The following is a 16,840-nucleotide window of genomic DNA, read 5'->3' on the forward strand; positions in this document are numbered from 1 at the left end:
TTTTGTACTGGTTATTAGACGTGTAACTATTCTTTATGAATATAAGGTTTTTTTTTTAATTTTAGATTAGAATGAGTTGATATTTTTTTAAAAGAAAACAAAATAAAATAACGAAAGGTTGATCTATGTGCTCTGAACTGAAGAAGACATTTTATTTAAATTGTTCTTTTTTTTTGATAGGTGATAGATAATTTATCTTCTTTTTTGTATAGGGGCCCTCTTTATAACTTCCTTAATGTATTTTACTTATTTTCTCATATTTTTTACTTTTAACAATTTTTTTTTACATATTAAAATTAAATGTATAGTAAATTATTATTAAATTTTAACATTCAATTCAGTCTATTTGTGTTTTTAAAATTACATTTTTCTATTTCTTAGATATAGAATATAAGTTACACAGTAGGAATTTGTTGGTGGATAGTGGAGAAATAATTTTCCTGGTCGCTTGCTACGTTAAAAAAATAAATAATAAAATAAGAGAAAATGCTGAAACAGAACAAAAATTCCCCCTCCCCCTCATCGACTGCAATAATTCTTACAGCTTTGAGTACTATTGATTAGAAAAATCCTATTATATATGTTACAAAATTTTGAACGATTGCATGCTTGTATGATTAAGTGTGTATATACATATATGTGTGTGTGTCTGTGTGGAGGGGGCGTGCGCGTTTTAACCTCTATTTGGCTTTGAATCTTAGCTAACTGTTTAACCTAGTCGTGAAATTCGATATGGTAGCTCACGTATCACGGTGATTAATTCTGTAACCCTACGATTCTCTTAACCGTGCTTTCTGTATTGTAAATTGAAATGTTGGGACAGATTTTATCACAGGAATTTGGCAAAATTAAAATCTTGGAAAGTAGTTATTTTTATAGTTTTTCATAAATATAAAATTCAACGAAAAATAAAAAAAATCAAATTCTATCTGTAGCTTTTTCTTTTTGGATGTTTGTTTTTTTTTAATTTACAAGGAAAATTTGTTTATTTTTATTTCATAATATAAACAATATATCTTTAAAAATAAATTTTATAATTCTGTGAAACATTTTTGGTATCTCGTTTCTTTGTACGATTAATACACGAACAGGGTTTTTTCATAGCAGATGTTCCTTTTTTACTAATAGCACGCCGTATCTTCTCATTTTCATATACACTGCAGTTTATTTTCTTTTTACGTCCGCGAATATCGGCTTCTTTGCTTTTTTTTCAGTTCATATTCAACGTCTCTTTCCATCCCTATAAACGTTTTTCACAAAGCTACAAAATTAAAACATTTTTTCGGTTGCATTTTTGATATTTTCGGTTGTTTTGCCTTTCCGTAAGATCGTACTTGACAAGATCTCGAGTTGCGCGCGCGCAAAAATTTTGTTTTTGAGTTATGCGAGGTACGTACGTAACTACAGACATCACGCCGAAATTAGTCAAAATGGATATTTCCGTTGAAATCTGAAAACCGAAAATTTGTACGATCGCAATACTTCCTTTACTTCGTACAAGGAAGTAAAAATTATTAAAACAAGAAAAAACGTTGAAATTAAATTGATTCCTAAAGAAATTAATTAATTAAAAGTGAAATAAATTGTTTTAGAACTGTTTTGTATCATTTGGGGGGTGGGGGTAGGGGGTTTGGACTCATTTAAAATTGTTCTCGTTTTATTTTAGACTTTATCGGTGTATCAAAGTAACATTTGAAATAACATACTAACATTAGTATTGAAAAAAAAGATTTTTTAATTTTTAATTTAAAAGTTTTTAAAACGTTTTGTTTAGCTCAAGATAATATAATAGGTAATTTAAAAAGTATTGAGCTTTTTGCAACACGAGGTAGTGTTAGCGTGTTTTGAGAAAAGTCGACAAAGACATCGTCAACGATCTAAAATCCATCACCAAACAGTATTTGGAGAAAGCTGGCTACCAAAAAAATTCGACGTTTGGCTGCTCCACTATCTGACACAGAAAAATTTACTAGATCTAATTTTTATCTGCGAATTTTTAGTAAAACGTAACGAAATCAAGCCATTTTGATAGCGGTTAATCATGAGCGATGAAAAATGGATAACCTACGATAACAATGTGCGAATAAGATCATGATCGAAGCGAGAAATTCCACAGTCTGTGAAAAATCCCACACTGACGCCCAGGAAAATTATGCTGTGCGCTTGATCGGATTGGAAGGGCATCGTGCAGTACGAGCTGCTGCCACCATGCACAACTATGGACTCAGACCTGTACTGTCACGATTAGCGCGATTCCACCTATCGATTCAAAAGAACTGCCTGAATCGGTGTGTAGAAAGAGTGTCGCATACTACGCTGACAATGCCAGATCTTCAAACATCTTTAACGACCTTGCAGAAATTGAGAGACTTAACTGGGAGATTTTAATGTATCCACCGCATACATTGACTTGGCACTGTCAGACTATAATTTGTTTCGGTTTCTCCAGAACTCCTAGAACGGTATTAAGTTAGTTTCAAAAAAGGCTCCTGAAAACCACGCATCAAAGTTTTTTGACCAAAAAGCCGTAAAAGTGACGGGATTATGGTGTTGCCACAAAAATGGCAGCTTGGCTACCGAATGATGTAGCGACTACAAGGCGAGAATCTTCCCCTGATGAGGTCAGGATTATGCTTTTTTTTTAATGAAGATACATAGTTATAAAGTAATAAAAGACGAGAAAATTATATTTTCTGATTTTAGAAAATTTCTTATAATTATCTTTTCTTTGTTTAGGTTTTATAATTTAAATTAGAAAATTTACAAATATAAATGCGTTAATAAAAAGGATTTAATATTTATTTGCATTTAATTAAGCGAAATATTTTGTTTTTACGTTTCTTAATTTTATCATGTTTTCTTTACCTTTTATTCACTTCTAAAACCAATTAATTTCAGTGCATTACATGTGGTTTTTTTTATTTAAATTTAATTTAACTCAAATGTTGAATTCCATAGCTTTTTAGAAGTATAATCAATATTTACTTTTTCTCTCCTATTTTTAAATTTCTTCTTTTTTATGGAATAAAAAAAATCGTTGAATTCTCACATTTTTATTTCGACTGTTTTGCAAATCGGTAAAGCTTTACCACCTAATTTGCCTTATATGTTTAAACTCTTTTTCTGGTAAAATGGAGAGGGGGTGTATGTTGTAACTTTATTTATTTTAGTATCGTTTTAAAACTAGTGAAATTAAATATTTGTTTAAGATTTTTTTATTTTTTATTTGATGACATAATTTATTTAAACGTTTATTTAGTTTTAGTACGTTTTATATTATCAATTGGTGAATTAATGACGGTTTTTACAACCCTGCTTTTCATTTATTTTTAAATTTAAATTCTGTTTTGTTTTTTTTTTTTTTTTAGTATTCTTTAATTGATATACTACGGTCGATTGGTTTCAAATAATTTATTAAAAATAATGGTATATTAAAAGTTTTTTTTTCTCTGTTTCTTGTTAATGTTATATTTTTTACGTAGTTGAGAAAATTATCCTGCTGTGCTTTTTGTGATTGTTAACAGTTTGCGACTTTTTGCGTATGAAAAAATTCTTTGTGTTTTATTTTTTATTTTCCCAGCTATAATTCTACAAGAAAAGAATATAGATCGGTCCAAAATTTCGATTGGGGTTTTTTGCGAATGTTGACGTTTCAGGATCCCTAATCCCAAAAATGTAAAAAAAAAGATAAAAATTCCCGGAAAATGTATGTACTTAGGTAAGTTTGTTTGCCTGTGTTTTGATTAATATCTTCCCGAACCGGCTCGATATAAATTATTCGAAAATGTCTCAAACATTTTCCACATATGAGGTATTGATGGGATTAAATTTTGACGTGAAACGTCTTTGAAACATACGGGTATCAAAACACAAATTTGTAGCGTAACGATAAGGTCTGTATTGTCCTGCCTTAATAACTCCCTAACTATTAGTCTCAGACGTTAATGCGGTGTCGTTTTGTAACTTCCACGATCAGCTCGCCGGTACGACTTTGAGTTTGCGTCACTGGTAAGCCGGTTTGTGGGAAAGGGGCACAGCGGAGATCGGCCTGAACTGGCGATCTCGCTCGTTTCCATTCAGTGTAGGTCACGACTTAGACGCGATAGCGCGGTGATTCGTGTCGTTGGGATTGTCGAGATAGATCGATTTAAGTAATAAGAAGTGTATTTTGAACAATATTTATGTATAAAAAAAATAAAGTAAACGCGTAAAAAAGTATAAAAATTCAGTATGTCAGCCTCAGCCCGCGCAAAAGCCGGCCGGAAATATAAATTACACATATCTTTGGAAAGAGGAGGTTATGGACCGCGCACAAATATCCCAATGTCTAGTGCTGAGACGGCAAGACTGTTTCGGGAGCGTCGCAAAGCTGGCACGGCGCACTCAGTGAAAGACGCCGACGGCACGAGCAGCCCTACCGCTGCTTATTATGCCTTATGGTGTTACTTCTCATATCACAGCCCGATATTGAACAAAATTGTCGTCTAACGTTAGTCAAAATAAATAAAACGTACCGTTTAGTGTATGTTTTATGTTAAAATTAAGTTTAGTACGCAGTCAGTATCTCGTTTTTATTTCAATCCAAAATACACTAAAAGTGAGCGACTCGTTGACATACAGACCGACTAATTTATCTGTAGAGTTGGCCTAACGAAGAACTAAAATTTTCTATTGGAGACTTTCAGTTTTGTTAAAAAAATATTTAACCGTGCAGATAAGTCGGTCGGTCTGTAGCTCGGAGGAACTTCATCCAAGGTCTGTAACGTTTCACGTTAAACCAAATGCCGTGCACTCCGCACAACCCCTCCCGATTTTTTTTTAAATCAAAAAATGGGGAGGGGTAGTTTTGGCTGTTTTGAATTTTTCCATTATGGCCGTATAAAATCGAGCTCAGTACGTTGAAAGTACTTAAGTTATTTAAAAATTCCATAATTAACTTACTCGGAATTAGGATAATTTTAGAGAGGAGAATTAAGGATTATTTCTAAATAGTTTTCACTTCATATCTCCATAACTAGTCGATTAAAAAACTTGAAATTCGGGATAAATGTTTGGCGATATGTGCGCTAGCTTTGGACTGATTTTCGATCCCGTCGATTAAGAGAACCTCAGGAATTCCGTACTTTTTTTATTTTTGCCTCCTGTCTTCCTTTCTCTTTTTCTCTTTAGCCTCCGGAACCACCGTAAGGTATTACTTCAGAAGATGAATGAGGATGATATGTAATGATTGTAAACGAAGTGTAATCTTGGACGGTCTCAGGTCGACCGTTCCTGAGATCGGTAATTGAAACCCGACCGCCGAAGAACACCGGTATCCACGATATAGTATTCAGTTTTTTATTTTTTCCTCCTGACAATAAGGAAACAGATATCCCGGGAGTTATTGGTCTGACTCCAAATTTAAGGGACCGATTCAGGATATCAGGTACCCCTTTATGAAACTTTTTGCATACGTGGCACTTTTAAATTCAAGGGGGACAAATCCCTTACTTCACTTCAGTTTCCCTCTGACAGCTTTTTTTTGTACCAGATAATATCACCAGAATCTCTAAGAAAACTCTGTAGAAATCTATTTCCAAAATAGTTTCCTATTTCTACTTCCTAATTTGCATTATCGATTTCAAGTAAAAATATTAAAGTTATTAATATTTAAAAAACCAGCGGTACATTTGAAATAAAGTTCTGTCAATGGCGAACCAGTAAAGTTATCCTTTACCGGTTTTTTCTTTTTTGGGTGAGTTTTGGTCTCTTATTTCATTTTGTATCTGGTCGTCAAACGCTGCGTACGATATCTGTTTTAAAATACAAAAAATAATAAAATAAAAATAAACAAATTAAAACAAAAATTGTGACGGGTTAAATACAAAATAAAACATTAAAAAACCTCAAAATTGTAATACAAGTGGATTCAACATTTTATTCGAAAACAAGGATATATAACCGTAACCGGCTCACAGCCTCTCTCTATGAAGCTTGCACGTAAATAAGCTTACATGCAAACCGAGCCGCATACGAATCTCCGCAGTCTCGAGTAATAAGCTACCGAGATTTTGTGTGTCTATGATCCGTTTGACATAATCTAAAACGAATCGGCTCTGCTTTCTGTATTAAGACCCTTAAAGATTGTTTTATGTCAGTCTACAGCTTACTTTAATGTTGGTAGTAACGTTTAAAATAATCCCTTCTATTATCTTAATTCCATGATTAATCCTAAAAAAAAAAATAGAATTTAAATTTATTATCCAAACCATATAGGCTTTTTTTAAATATTATTTCTCTCTGAATTATTCGTTTTTAGTGTCTGGGACATTTATCCGATTCCAAGCTTGAGCCGATTTGGCACGGCATTTTTTCACACGCTATAAAATTCAGTTTCATGTATCGTTGTGGTGGACTATTATTGACCGTAGACTGGTGTTATCGCTAATAAATTATTGTTTTAAACTGACATTTCGGTACAAAATAGTATTTTAATATGTGAAAGTATTTTCACGTATTAAAGTATTTAGATCGGTCAAAAATCTAAAAAAAAATCGGGTCTTTTAAGTTTTGGGTCTTAATGAAACATTTAAAAAAGATTCTTAATAAAATAGAAAAAAAAATTGTAATAAATTCTAAATAATCTGCGAAAAAACTTTTATTACCAAGCTCCCACCCGGTCCAAAAAATATTTTTCTCAGACGGACGTTTGGATATGCTGGCCACTATTTGAAATTATAACTCCGGATCCCGTTGACTGATTTTTTTTTCAAACCTAGTAGACAGATACTACCTTTGGTTAGAAAGAATGTATTAAATCTTTGCAAAAATTGGAAAAAAGGAGGTGTTATGGGCAAAGTAAAATTTCAAATCTTTACTGAAGCACTGAAGCAAAACATTTTTCTTACAAAAGTTGAAGTTTTTATCAAGATCACAAATTACTAAAAACGTTTATTTAATACTCATCCGTCTTCCCAAAAAATGGCTACATATATTTTTCTTTTTTTAGATATATCTTGTTTCAGAAAAGGAGTTAACGGGAATTTTGGATTTATATTTTTTAAGTCAATAGGCCTTCAAATCGCAATATAACTTTTTCCCCGTCCCGCTTTAGTGGTGTAGTGTGGTAACAAAAAATATTTTTCGTAATTTTTGAACAATTTTTTAAAATTTATTTTAAATTTAAATTCATCTCGAAAGTTACCCGTTGCATTTAAATGTAAAATCCTTATTTTGTTGATAGTGAACGCTGAAAGATGTAAACACTTTTTAGTGCTTCTTGAAAAAAAAAAGTTAGCAAAAAATGTTGAACCTCTTCCTAAAAAATTACAATTTTTTTATTTAGAATTATGCCTGCATTTTTATCTTTTTAAAACGATTTTAAAGTCATTTCTTTAAATTTATTAATTTTTTTTGTCTTCAGTCATTTGACTACATTCTACATCCCTAACAATTTGTTTTACATATTTCAAACGCTGCCTGCTTGCACAATTTTTTCCTTCTACTTGTCCCTCCAATATTAAAGCGACTATTCCAGGATGCCTTAATATGTGGCCTATAAGTCTGTATCTTCTTTTAACTATATTTTTGAAATGCTTCTTTCTTCATCGATTTGCCGCAACACCTCTTCCTTTGTCACTTTATTCACCCGTCTGATTTTTAACATTCTCCTATAGCACCGCATTTCAAAAACTTCTAATCTTTTCTTCTCAGGGACTCTGATCGTCCAAGTTTTACTTCCGTATAAAGCGACGCTCCAAACGTATGCTTTCAAAAATATTTTCCTGACGTTTAAATTAATTATTGATGTAAACAAATTATATTTCTGACTGAATGTTCGTTTCGCCTGTGCTATTCGGCATTTTATATCGCTCCTGTTTCGTCCATTTTTAGTAATTCTACTTCCAAAATAATAAAATTCTTCTACCTTCATAATCTTTTATCTTCCTATTTTTCCATTCAGCGGTCCATCTTCATTATTTTTACTGCAATTCATTACTTTTTTCATAATTAAATTTATTATCAACTCTTAAAGATTATATTATTAAAAATTAATTTTACCGGAATGCTTTCCCTGGAATATGGAAGCTATAAAAATGAAAAGTTTTTTATAATTTTTATGAAGATGCAGGAATTCATCTTTATATTCTATATAAATGTTTTTCTTTACTTATAGAAAGAATATATTTTACAGGTCTGCCAATATTTTATAACTAAAAAAATGAAACTAAAGAATTAATAAAAATCTGAAGAGGACACCACATGACTTCCTTGTACGCCTATTAAATGATACATATACGTTCCTTTTAAAATGAAAAGTACATATAATTTTATTTCATCAATAACTTCTGATGTTCTTTCATATTATTATTATTTTTTTGAATTATTATTTATTGAAAAACTTGTTTTACGATCAGAGATTAATAAATCAATAAAATAGTAACATTTACATTAAAAAAAACTTTAAAAAGAGAAGATGTCGGATTCGAACCGATGTGCCTTCCCCTTGTAAGAACCAATATTTCATTAATTAAAATTTTATTTGGCTACAACTATAGAACCGATGAAAATAAGTACCACTTATGATACATCGTTGAAAAGCTCTTAATGAGGGCTTATTACTGCAGATAAGAAAAAGTCAGAATCCAAATTTTTTTTGGATTTTGGCCCAGTCGATTGCAGTAAAAAGGTGAGGTGGACAACTAGATGTTACAACAGTCCTAAATCCAAAATTTCAACATCGTACAGCTAATCGTTTTTGAGTTATGCGAGATACGTACGTATTTACGTAAAGACATCAACTCGAAACTAGTGAAAATGGTCAAAATGGATATTTCCGTTGAAATCTGAAAACCGACGTTTTTCGCGATCACAATTTTTCCTTTACTTCGTCATTAATGAGAATTAAACAATATTGTTTAAATACTCGTTATCGATACAAATTAATATGCGATCATCGAGTACATCATCTTTGTTTTAGCAAATTGATATTCTTTTATTTTTATAAGATCTCTTTTCGAGGTAAAACTTTTTACGTGCAAGATAATATATTGCTTCACTTGGTTTTTTGATACGATAATGATCATAATTAAAACCAGGGGGCTGTCCAGTATTGCATTTAACTATTATATAAAGCTTAATATATACTAAAGAAGTATTCATGTGTATGAATAATGGCCAGTTCCTTTCTTTTTCAGATTAATGTAGTAGTAATATGTAAGTGAATTGATTTTGTATAAATGCACTATGCCGATTGAAAATAAGCGGGTACAATTATTCATTATATAATTTAAAAAATCTATCTATTTGTTTACGTATTTAACTTTTATACTTATACAATATGCGAGCTGAAAGTTTTCCCCTCTCAACTGCTGTGTCTAGTGTACTAGTCACTGTAATATACTCTCTTTTTCTGCTTAGCCTCCGGAATCACCGTAAGGTATTACTTCAGAGGATGATATGTATGAATATAATTGAAGAGTAGTCTTGTACAGTTTCAGGTCGACCGTTCCTGAGATGTGTGGTTAATTGAATCCCAACCACCAAAGAACACTAGTATCCACTACCTGTATTCAAATCCGTAAAAAAGTTATTCTTACCTTTGTTAGGATTTGAACTTTAGAACTCTCGTTTTCGAAATCAGCTGATTTGCGATGATGAGTTCACCACTAGACCGACCTGGTGGATTCATTCTATTGTATTAGTCTGTTGTGTTTGTATTTTATGTACACAAATGTTTCATGTTGTGACTGATAGGATGATGTCATCCGGTTAGATAGCACTACAAACCCCGCTTGCCCGTCCCGCCGATGCCAGCCGACAGTTCGATTGACAACGACAGGGGCAAACCTTCAGCTCACTTTGTGTACGTATAATACAAACCTGAATGTGAAGAAAGGACATCACCGACTGAACGCTTTCCCCAGAGTCCTTTTAAGTTTTGCCATGCTGGATCACGTTTTCCCCATGATCCTGTAAAACAAAATTTTCATTAATATTTTTGTTTACCGAAAAATAACGATTTGGATAAATTAATTCTATTTTAACCTTACTTTTGGTGAAATCTTATTGTAAGTAATGTTTAAATTATTATAAAGATGTACCATATAAATATGATGTATTATTATGTACTAAGAATCTTTTAGAATTACACCGACTCTTGGAAGTGTCTTGTTGCCTGTTTTGTATACTTTCAAATTATTCGGCAGGTGATAACGAATTATCGCACCAAAACACCAAATAAAGATGGTATTTTTGTTTATCGTAACAAAAATGTAATTCATGGTATTTTATTATATAAAAATCGTATTTGCCATAAAAAAATTGTATCGCCTATACAGAATACAAAATTTTATAAATCTTGTATATAATATATTACTGATATTCATCGTTTAACACGATTTTTATTATTATAAAAAAATATATTGTTTATAATTTTATAATAGACTCGAATTAACGAGATGACGTCACACGAAACCAAGACCACAATAATAATACCGATTGTCTATGTTGATTTACTATAAATAGCATGTGTGTATTCGCATTAAGGTGGCACTATGGGAGTTGCTATGGGAATATTAACAAAATAATCAATGTTAATCGGTTGGCGGTCGACATTTACTGATTACAAATCTACTGATGTCAGAGAACTTATACAGTTAACTTACGAAAAGCGGAAAAAGATTCAGGACACGTGCTGCTAGTGAAAATAAAGGAATAATTTTATATAAACATGGGTCTTGAAGCGCTTTTGTTACAGCTTGCGAAAAATTTCGCCCTGATTACTGCTTTAAGAATAAAATAAAACGATACTGAAATTCTTGGAGTTTAAAGGTATGACGTTTATATTTACCTTTTGACCTGTAAAATTGAATAAAACAGATTGTAAAACAGTATTTTTAGTAATTCCTTCTATAGAAATTTTTTAAAACGCAAAATTAATCGCGGAACGATATTCGATTTTTTTCCATTTACACAAAAAACTCACAACGAGTTACTTAAACGATTATTAAGCAACAACTGAGCGTACAAAATGGCTGAAATTTTAGTGAGTGGCAAACGCATGCGCGAATACATTCCCTAAGTTTTGTTGACGAGTGCTGCCATCTTCATGTTGAGGCTCAAAACTTTTCCGACAACCCTTGTACATTCATATTCAACAGTTTTATGCTTATTTTTTTACGTATAAATGAAATACCTTGTTTCTACATCGTCTCTAGGACTTCACGTTAATTTTAAATTTTACATCTTAAAAAAAATTGTAATTTGCTATTAGACGAATTTATTGTAGACTTACAGATAAAAAAAAAAGAAATCCTTATTATGAATCAAAATTTATGTTTTTCTGTTATTTTAAATATAATTTTCATCAATGCAAATATTTTTAAATTTTAAATGAACACATATATATATATATTCAGGGCGTATGTATATAGGTATCCCATAAATTTCGTTACGTAGGTAAAATAATTCTAGCCGAGAGTAAAAAGGATTTAGAAGAAACAATGAACGGCATAGATGAAGTCCTACGCAAGAACTATCGCATGAAAATAAACAAGAACAAAACAAAAGTAATGAAATGTAGTAGAAAAAACAAAGATGGACCGCTGAATGTGAAAATAGTAGGAGAAAAGATTAAGGAGGTAGAAGAATTTTGTTATTTGGGAAGTAAAATTACTAAAGATGGACGAAGCAGGAGCGATATAAAATGCCGAATAGCACAAGCTAAACGAGCCTTCAGTAAGAAATATAATTTGTTTACATCAAAAATTAATTTAAATGTCAGGAAAAGATTTTTGAAAGTGTATGTTTGGAGTGTCGCTTTATATGGAAGTGAAACTTGGACGATCGGAGTATCTGAGAAGAAAAGATTAGAAGCTTTTGAAATGTGGTGCTATAGGAGAATGTTAAAAATCAGATGGGTGGATAAAGTGACAAATGAAGAGGTATTGCGGCAAATAGATGAAGAAAGAAGCATTTGGAAAAATATAGTTAAAAGAAGAGACAGACTTATAGGCCACATACTAAGGCATCCTGGAATAGTCGCTTTAATATTGGAAGGACAGGTAGAAGGGAAAAATTGTGTAGGCAGGCCACGTTTGGAGTATGTAAAACAAATTGTTGGGGATGTAGGATGTAGAGGGTATACTGAAATGAAACGACTAGCACTAGATAGGGAATCTTGGAGAGCTGCATCAAACCAGTCAAATGACTGAAGACAAAAAAAAAAAAAAAAAAAGGTAAAATAAACATTTTTATGTATTCTGTGTATTAAAACGTATGGAATACTTCATATACGTGTTGTTAAATAAATGATTTAAATTACGATACACGAAGCATTGTTATTGTTAACATTAAGTAATTTCATTTAGTTTGATTTAGTTTAGTTTATCAAGTAATAAGTAACATTTGTATTTAACGCGTATAAACGTATTAAATACAGACTGTGTTTGAAATAAGCGCATTCAATTCCATTAGTGTATTGTCATCTCTGTGTAATCGTATTGTACTACTGTTTTAGAAATAGCTATTATACAGATAACCACACAAAGCCGCATTCTAATCGTATGGGATCAAGGACCCGCCGTTTTAAAGGTTCTTTCGCTTTAGCATAATCGGAAAAATAAATTAAAGATATAAAAAAGAGTGAATGTAAACATTAACGGTTAGAAAATTTTCTGTTCATAACAAAAATTCTTTTGCGATAGAAGCAGTGCATAAAACTTCTCAACGAATCTATATATACACGAGGATAATCTGAGAAGTAATACACAGTGCTCGTAACTTGTAAACGAAAAGATAATCAAACGAAACAAATATAGCGTAAAAGTTAATTTATTTTTCCGCGTAGTCACCGCTTATCGACAACATATTTCTTCCGACGTTGAGCAGGTTCTATCATTCCGTCGATGAAGAACACCGGCTGCATTTTTTCGGTTCGTGACGTCTGCGTCCTTCTATTCATCATACATAGTGAAACGAGTACCCTTAATATCCCTCTTTAATTTCGGAGAGCAATGAAAATCATCAGGCACCAAATTGCGGAGGGTGCCTTGATACTCACGGTGGGTCCGTGGCTCTTAAAAATGAAACTTCGACTTCACAATAGCCTCGGCGATCGCACGCGATCAGTGTGGCTGTGCATTATCATTTTACGATATTATCGGCTTCGTCGATCGACGAATACGACACGCTTTCCTAAGGAATTTTAACATTTCTGTGTTTCATACAGAATTTATAATGCATCTAGGTGGTCGGGTTCACGCGATCGGTATCCCAGGTCATTTTTAAGAGGTTTTTTTGCAAGGGGTTGTTTTTCAAATTTTTTGATTTTGGCGAAGAACAGTCTAGGAGCAGTATTCCCGTGACTATTATGGCGAACAATAGCCCCAATGTTCTGCCGATTTTTCTTCTGGGTAATAATTATGCACCCGAGTTTCGTCTCCCGTCAAAATATTGAAAAGGAAGTGTTCTCCCTCGTCGAGAAGCTGTTCCTGACATTCCCTTCGTTGTTTGTTTGTGTTCCTGTTAAGTTGCGTGGCATCCACCGCGAATAAATTTTACGATAGCCGGGTTATGCAAAATTTGTGCTACTTGTTCTTTCGATAGGACTGGAGTTCTAAAGTTCAAATCCCAGTAAAGGTAGTTAGGTACTTTTATACGGATTTGAATACTAGATCGTTGATATCGGTGTTCTTTGGTGGCCGGGTTTTAATTAACCGCACATCTCAGGGTCGAACTGAGGCTGTACAAGAATACACTTCATTTACATTCATACATATCATCCTCTAAATTAATTACCTCGCTGTGGTTCTGGAGGATAAACAGAAAAAGAAAGATCTCTCCGAATCCGGATGGGCGCGCGTGATGCCTTGTTTGTAATGCGATGGTGAGTGATCTTTGAGTGATTCTTATCAGTCACAGGAATCGGTCGATCGCTGCGAAGATTCGCTTTACCGGCTTCTGAATCGCGAAATTTTGTTCCCCGCTTATCGATCGTACGTCTATCAACAGATTCATCATCATCATTATCGGTTTTGTCATCAAGACGATAAATTTAACTAGCGTTCACTTTATCCGTTATTAAAAATTCAATACACTCCAAGTTTTTTCAGACGCGCGGCTCAACGTGTGTTGGAATGTTAGTAGTAGACGAATGAAATTATAAGACGACAGCAGCTATCGCTTTGAGCTACATTTTATTCTCGCGTGACATTTTAATATGCTTTACACTTCAGCCGCCCTTGTAACTATAAATATATATAGTCATTTATTATTTTTTTTTATAAATTTCTGCTGCGAAATAGTAATTGATCATCGAATACGCTTAAGTAAGCGTTATCGTTCTTATCATTATTAAATACCCAAATACGGTCATAATCCAATCGTATATATGACATATACGTTGTATTATTTACAAAACATAGAAGTTTCTCTCATATCCGTGCACATAAAGTGACAATCTCATTTAAAGCAGTGCAAAGCGTTTTATATTTTTAATTTTCGAAGTCGTTTGTTCTACGTAGAAACTTGATCTTTATAATTTAATTATATATCATGTAATTACTTTCTTTTTTTTTAAAGTAGAAGAGTAAATTTTAAAAATTAAATTTTTGTTAAAGATCATAAAGAATATATAGTCTGATTTTATTTAAGCGAAACAAGTCAATCTTTATATTTAAGTCCTTACATTTTCTTAAATTAAGTAAATTTTGTATAGAAAACAGTGTTGTATGAAGCAGCGTCTCATGAACTTAAATTTATTATATTAATTTTTGAGTATATTTTTTCTGATGTTATTAAACATAGAAGTGAGTGTGAATTTTAAAACCCATGCTTCTTCTTAAAACGAACGACTTCTATGTTTTGTAGGTAATGAAAGAAAATTTTATATTATTTATCTAATTATTTTATAATTTTGATTTTAATAAGCACAATCAGTAGCAAATGCAGAATTATACACCGAAAAGCATTTATAATATTAAATTGACCCTTTTTCATTTATCATATAAATACTCGTACATAAAATAATACTTGTCTATTTACGAGCAGAATTTTCCAGTACCATAAGTAAGTTATCTGTTTGTGCGTAAAAAAAAAATACTTTAATAATTTTGCGTTTTCTTTTAAAGTATTTTGTTTTTTGGATGATTAATTCAGCTTAAACTACACAAGCCGGATGCTTTTGCATGGAAATATGAAATGGAAATTTAGTAACGTCTGAAAAAGGCTATGTCTAACCGGGTTTGAAACCGGGGACCTCCGGAAGAAAGGCCAAGACACTACCACTCTGCCACGGAGGTTTGCTCCGTGAATTTTTACAAGCACTGAATTTTTTACGTATGAAAAATTAGTAATGTAACATTTTTATTTTTTATAAATTATTCTATCCTTATTTTATAATAATACATAAAACCTAAATTAATTAACGTAATATATATATATTTTTTTAAGGAAATTATATTAGATCGATGATTGCTAAAATAATAATCCTTTATATCAACGGTAAACAGAAAACTTACGGTTTTATTTTTATTTATATTAATCATATATAATGCCAAATTGCACGTCAGTTTCTCAGGAAATGATTGTATAGTCAAAAATAAGAAAAAATGTTCATATAAACATAAGTCAGAAAACGGTTCGTTACCGAATTTCGGCTCGTAAAACATTTCAGGGTTAAATGTTCACTTTTGGCCAGTTTCAGGGCCAGTTGATCAGTTTTCCGTTCCAGTTTGTGGGTTTTTTTTCTTTAATTAAAGTTGAACATCTCAAATTTGTGTTGAATTTTAATAGATGTTATCGACATAAATTTTTTCATAAGTAAATTCTCTATAAAGTTACTAGAAATTTTTATTTGTAAATTAACAAAATTGTTTTATTTCAAACCTAAAAAAGTGTATTTTCCAACAATTTTTTTATATTTAACCCGGTTTTTCTTAAAACGAAAGTGAGATAGACCGCTTTTATTCAACCGTTTAGATCAGAAAACATAAGGAAGCACCAAATTTGCCCCTCGATTTGTACCCCAAGGATTTTAGTACGGTTTAATTTCACAGAGGAATCTGAAAACTATTTTCTGACTTATGATTTTGTGAAAATGTTTTCTTATTTTTGGTTGTAGAATCATCTCTCGAGAGATTGTCATATTTTGAAAAGGATTTACTTAGGATTAATGGAAGTATTAAATCAATGTTTCCGATATAATTCTTGATTTTCCCGCTCATATTACTATATTAACATAGTAGAAATAAAATAATAAAAATAAAAATAAACAAATTTAATGAAAATGTAATTCTATTCAAAGCAAATCTAACAATATATTATTGAATTTTTTCTAGTCCGCATATAGATTAAAATTAAATTAAAAAATAAACCTTTTGAGTTTAAATAAAGAAAATAAAAAATTAATTCCTGAATAATTTGGTTAACCGATATGAGATTATAAAAATTAGAACATTCTGCAACCCTGCAGAATGTGCTTGACGCACCATTTTTTTAGTTATAATGAAATGTAGCTAAAAATATTTAAAATGAAAATATTTTGGACTAATGTTTTTTTAATTATTAAAATATTCAACCTCTGTAATAAAACGTAAAATTGTTTTAATCCTAATAATTGGCATTTATAGACCGAGATAACGTAGGGCACTCGATAACGTAGACTGAAATAAAATGTTCAGCATTTTTAAAAAATTAGGGTTCAAACACAGAGCTAATATTACACAGCTAATATTTACAGGAACCAAACAGCAACAATAATAATTGAAGAACATAAGAAAGAAGCCGTAATAAAAAAGGAAGTCCCACAAGGATGTTCCCTATCCCAGTTACTTTTTAATCTTTACGTAGAACTAGCAGT

At 31.7% G+C, this 16,840-nt stretch overlaps 2 protein-coding genes across 17 annotated transcripts in view; one reads left to right on the forward strand and one right to left on the reverse strand.

The window, feature by feature from the left end:
* LOC142332121 (putative cytochrome P450 6a14) overlaps positions 1–16,840 on the forward strand; it is a 622,045-nt gene that overhangs the window by 41,671 nt on the left and 563,534 nt on the right. The gene's annotated exons all lie outside the window — the stretch shown is intronic.
* Mip (Myoinhibiting peptide precursor) overlaps positions 1–16,840 on the reverse strand; it is a 439,825-nt gene that overhangs the window by 12,319 nt on the left and 410,666 nt on the right. The window contains exon 5 of the mRNA XM_075378379.1: positions 9,862–9,951. Within this exon, the coding sequence (XP_075234494.1) occupies positions 9,862–9,951 (90 nt within the window). The remainder of the gene's footprint in view (positions 1–9,861; positions 9,952–16,840) is intronic.

Source organism: Lycorma delicatula, chromosome 11, assembly GCF_047948215.1.
Source record: "Lycorma delicatula isolate Av1 chromosome 11, ASM4794821v1, whole genome shotgun sequence".
Taxonomy (NCBI): Eukaryota; Metazoa; Arthropoda; class Insecta; order Hemiptera; family Fulgoridae; genus Lycorma; species Lycorma delicatula.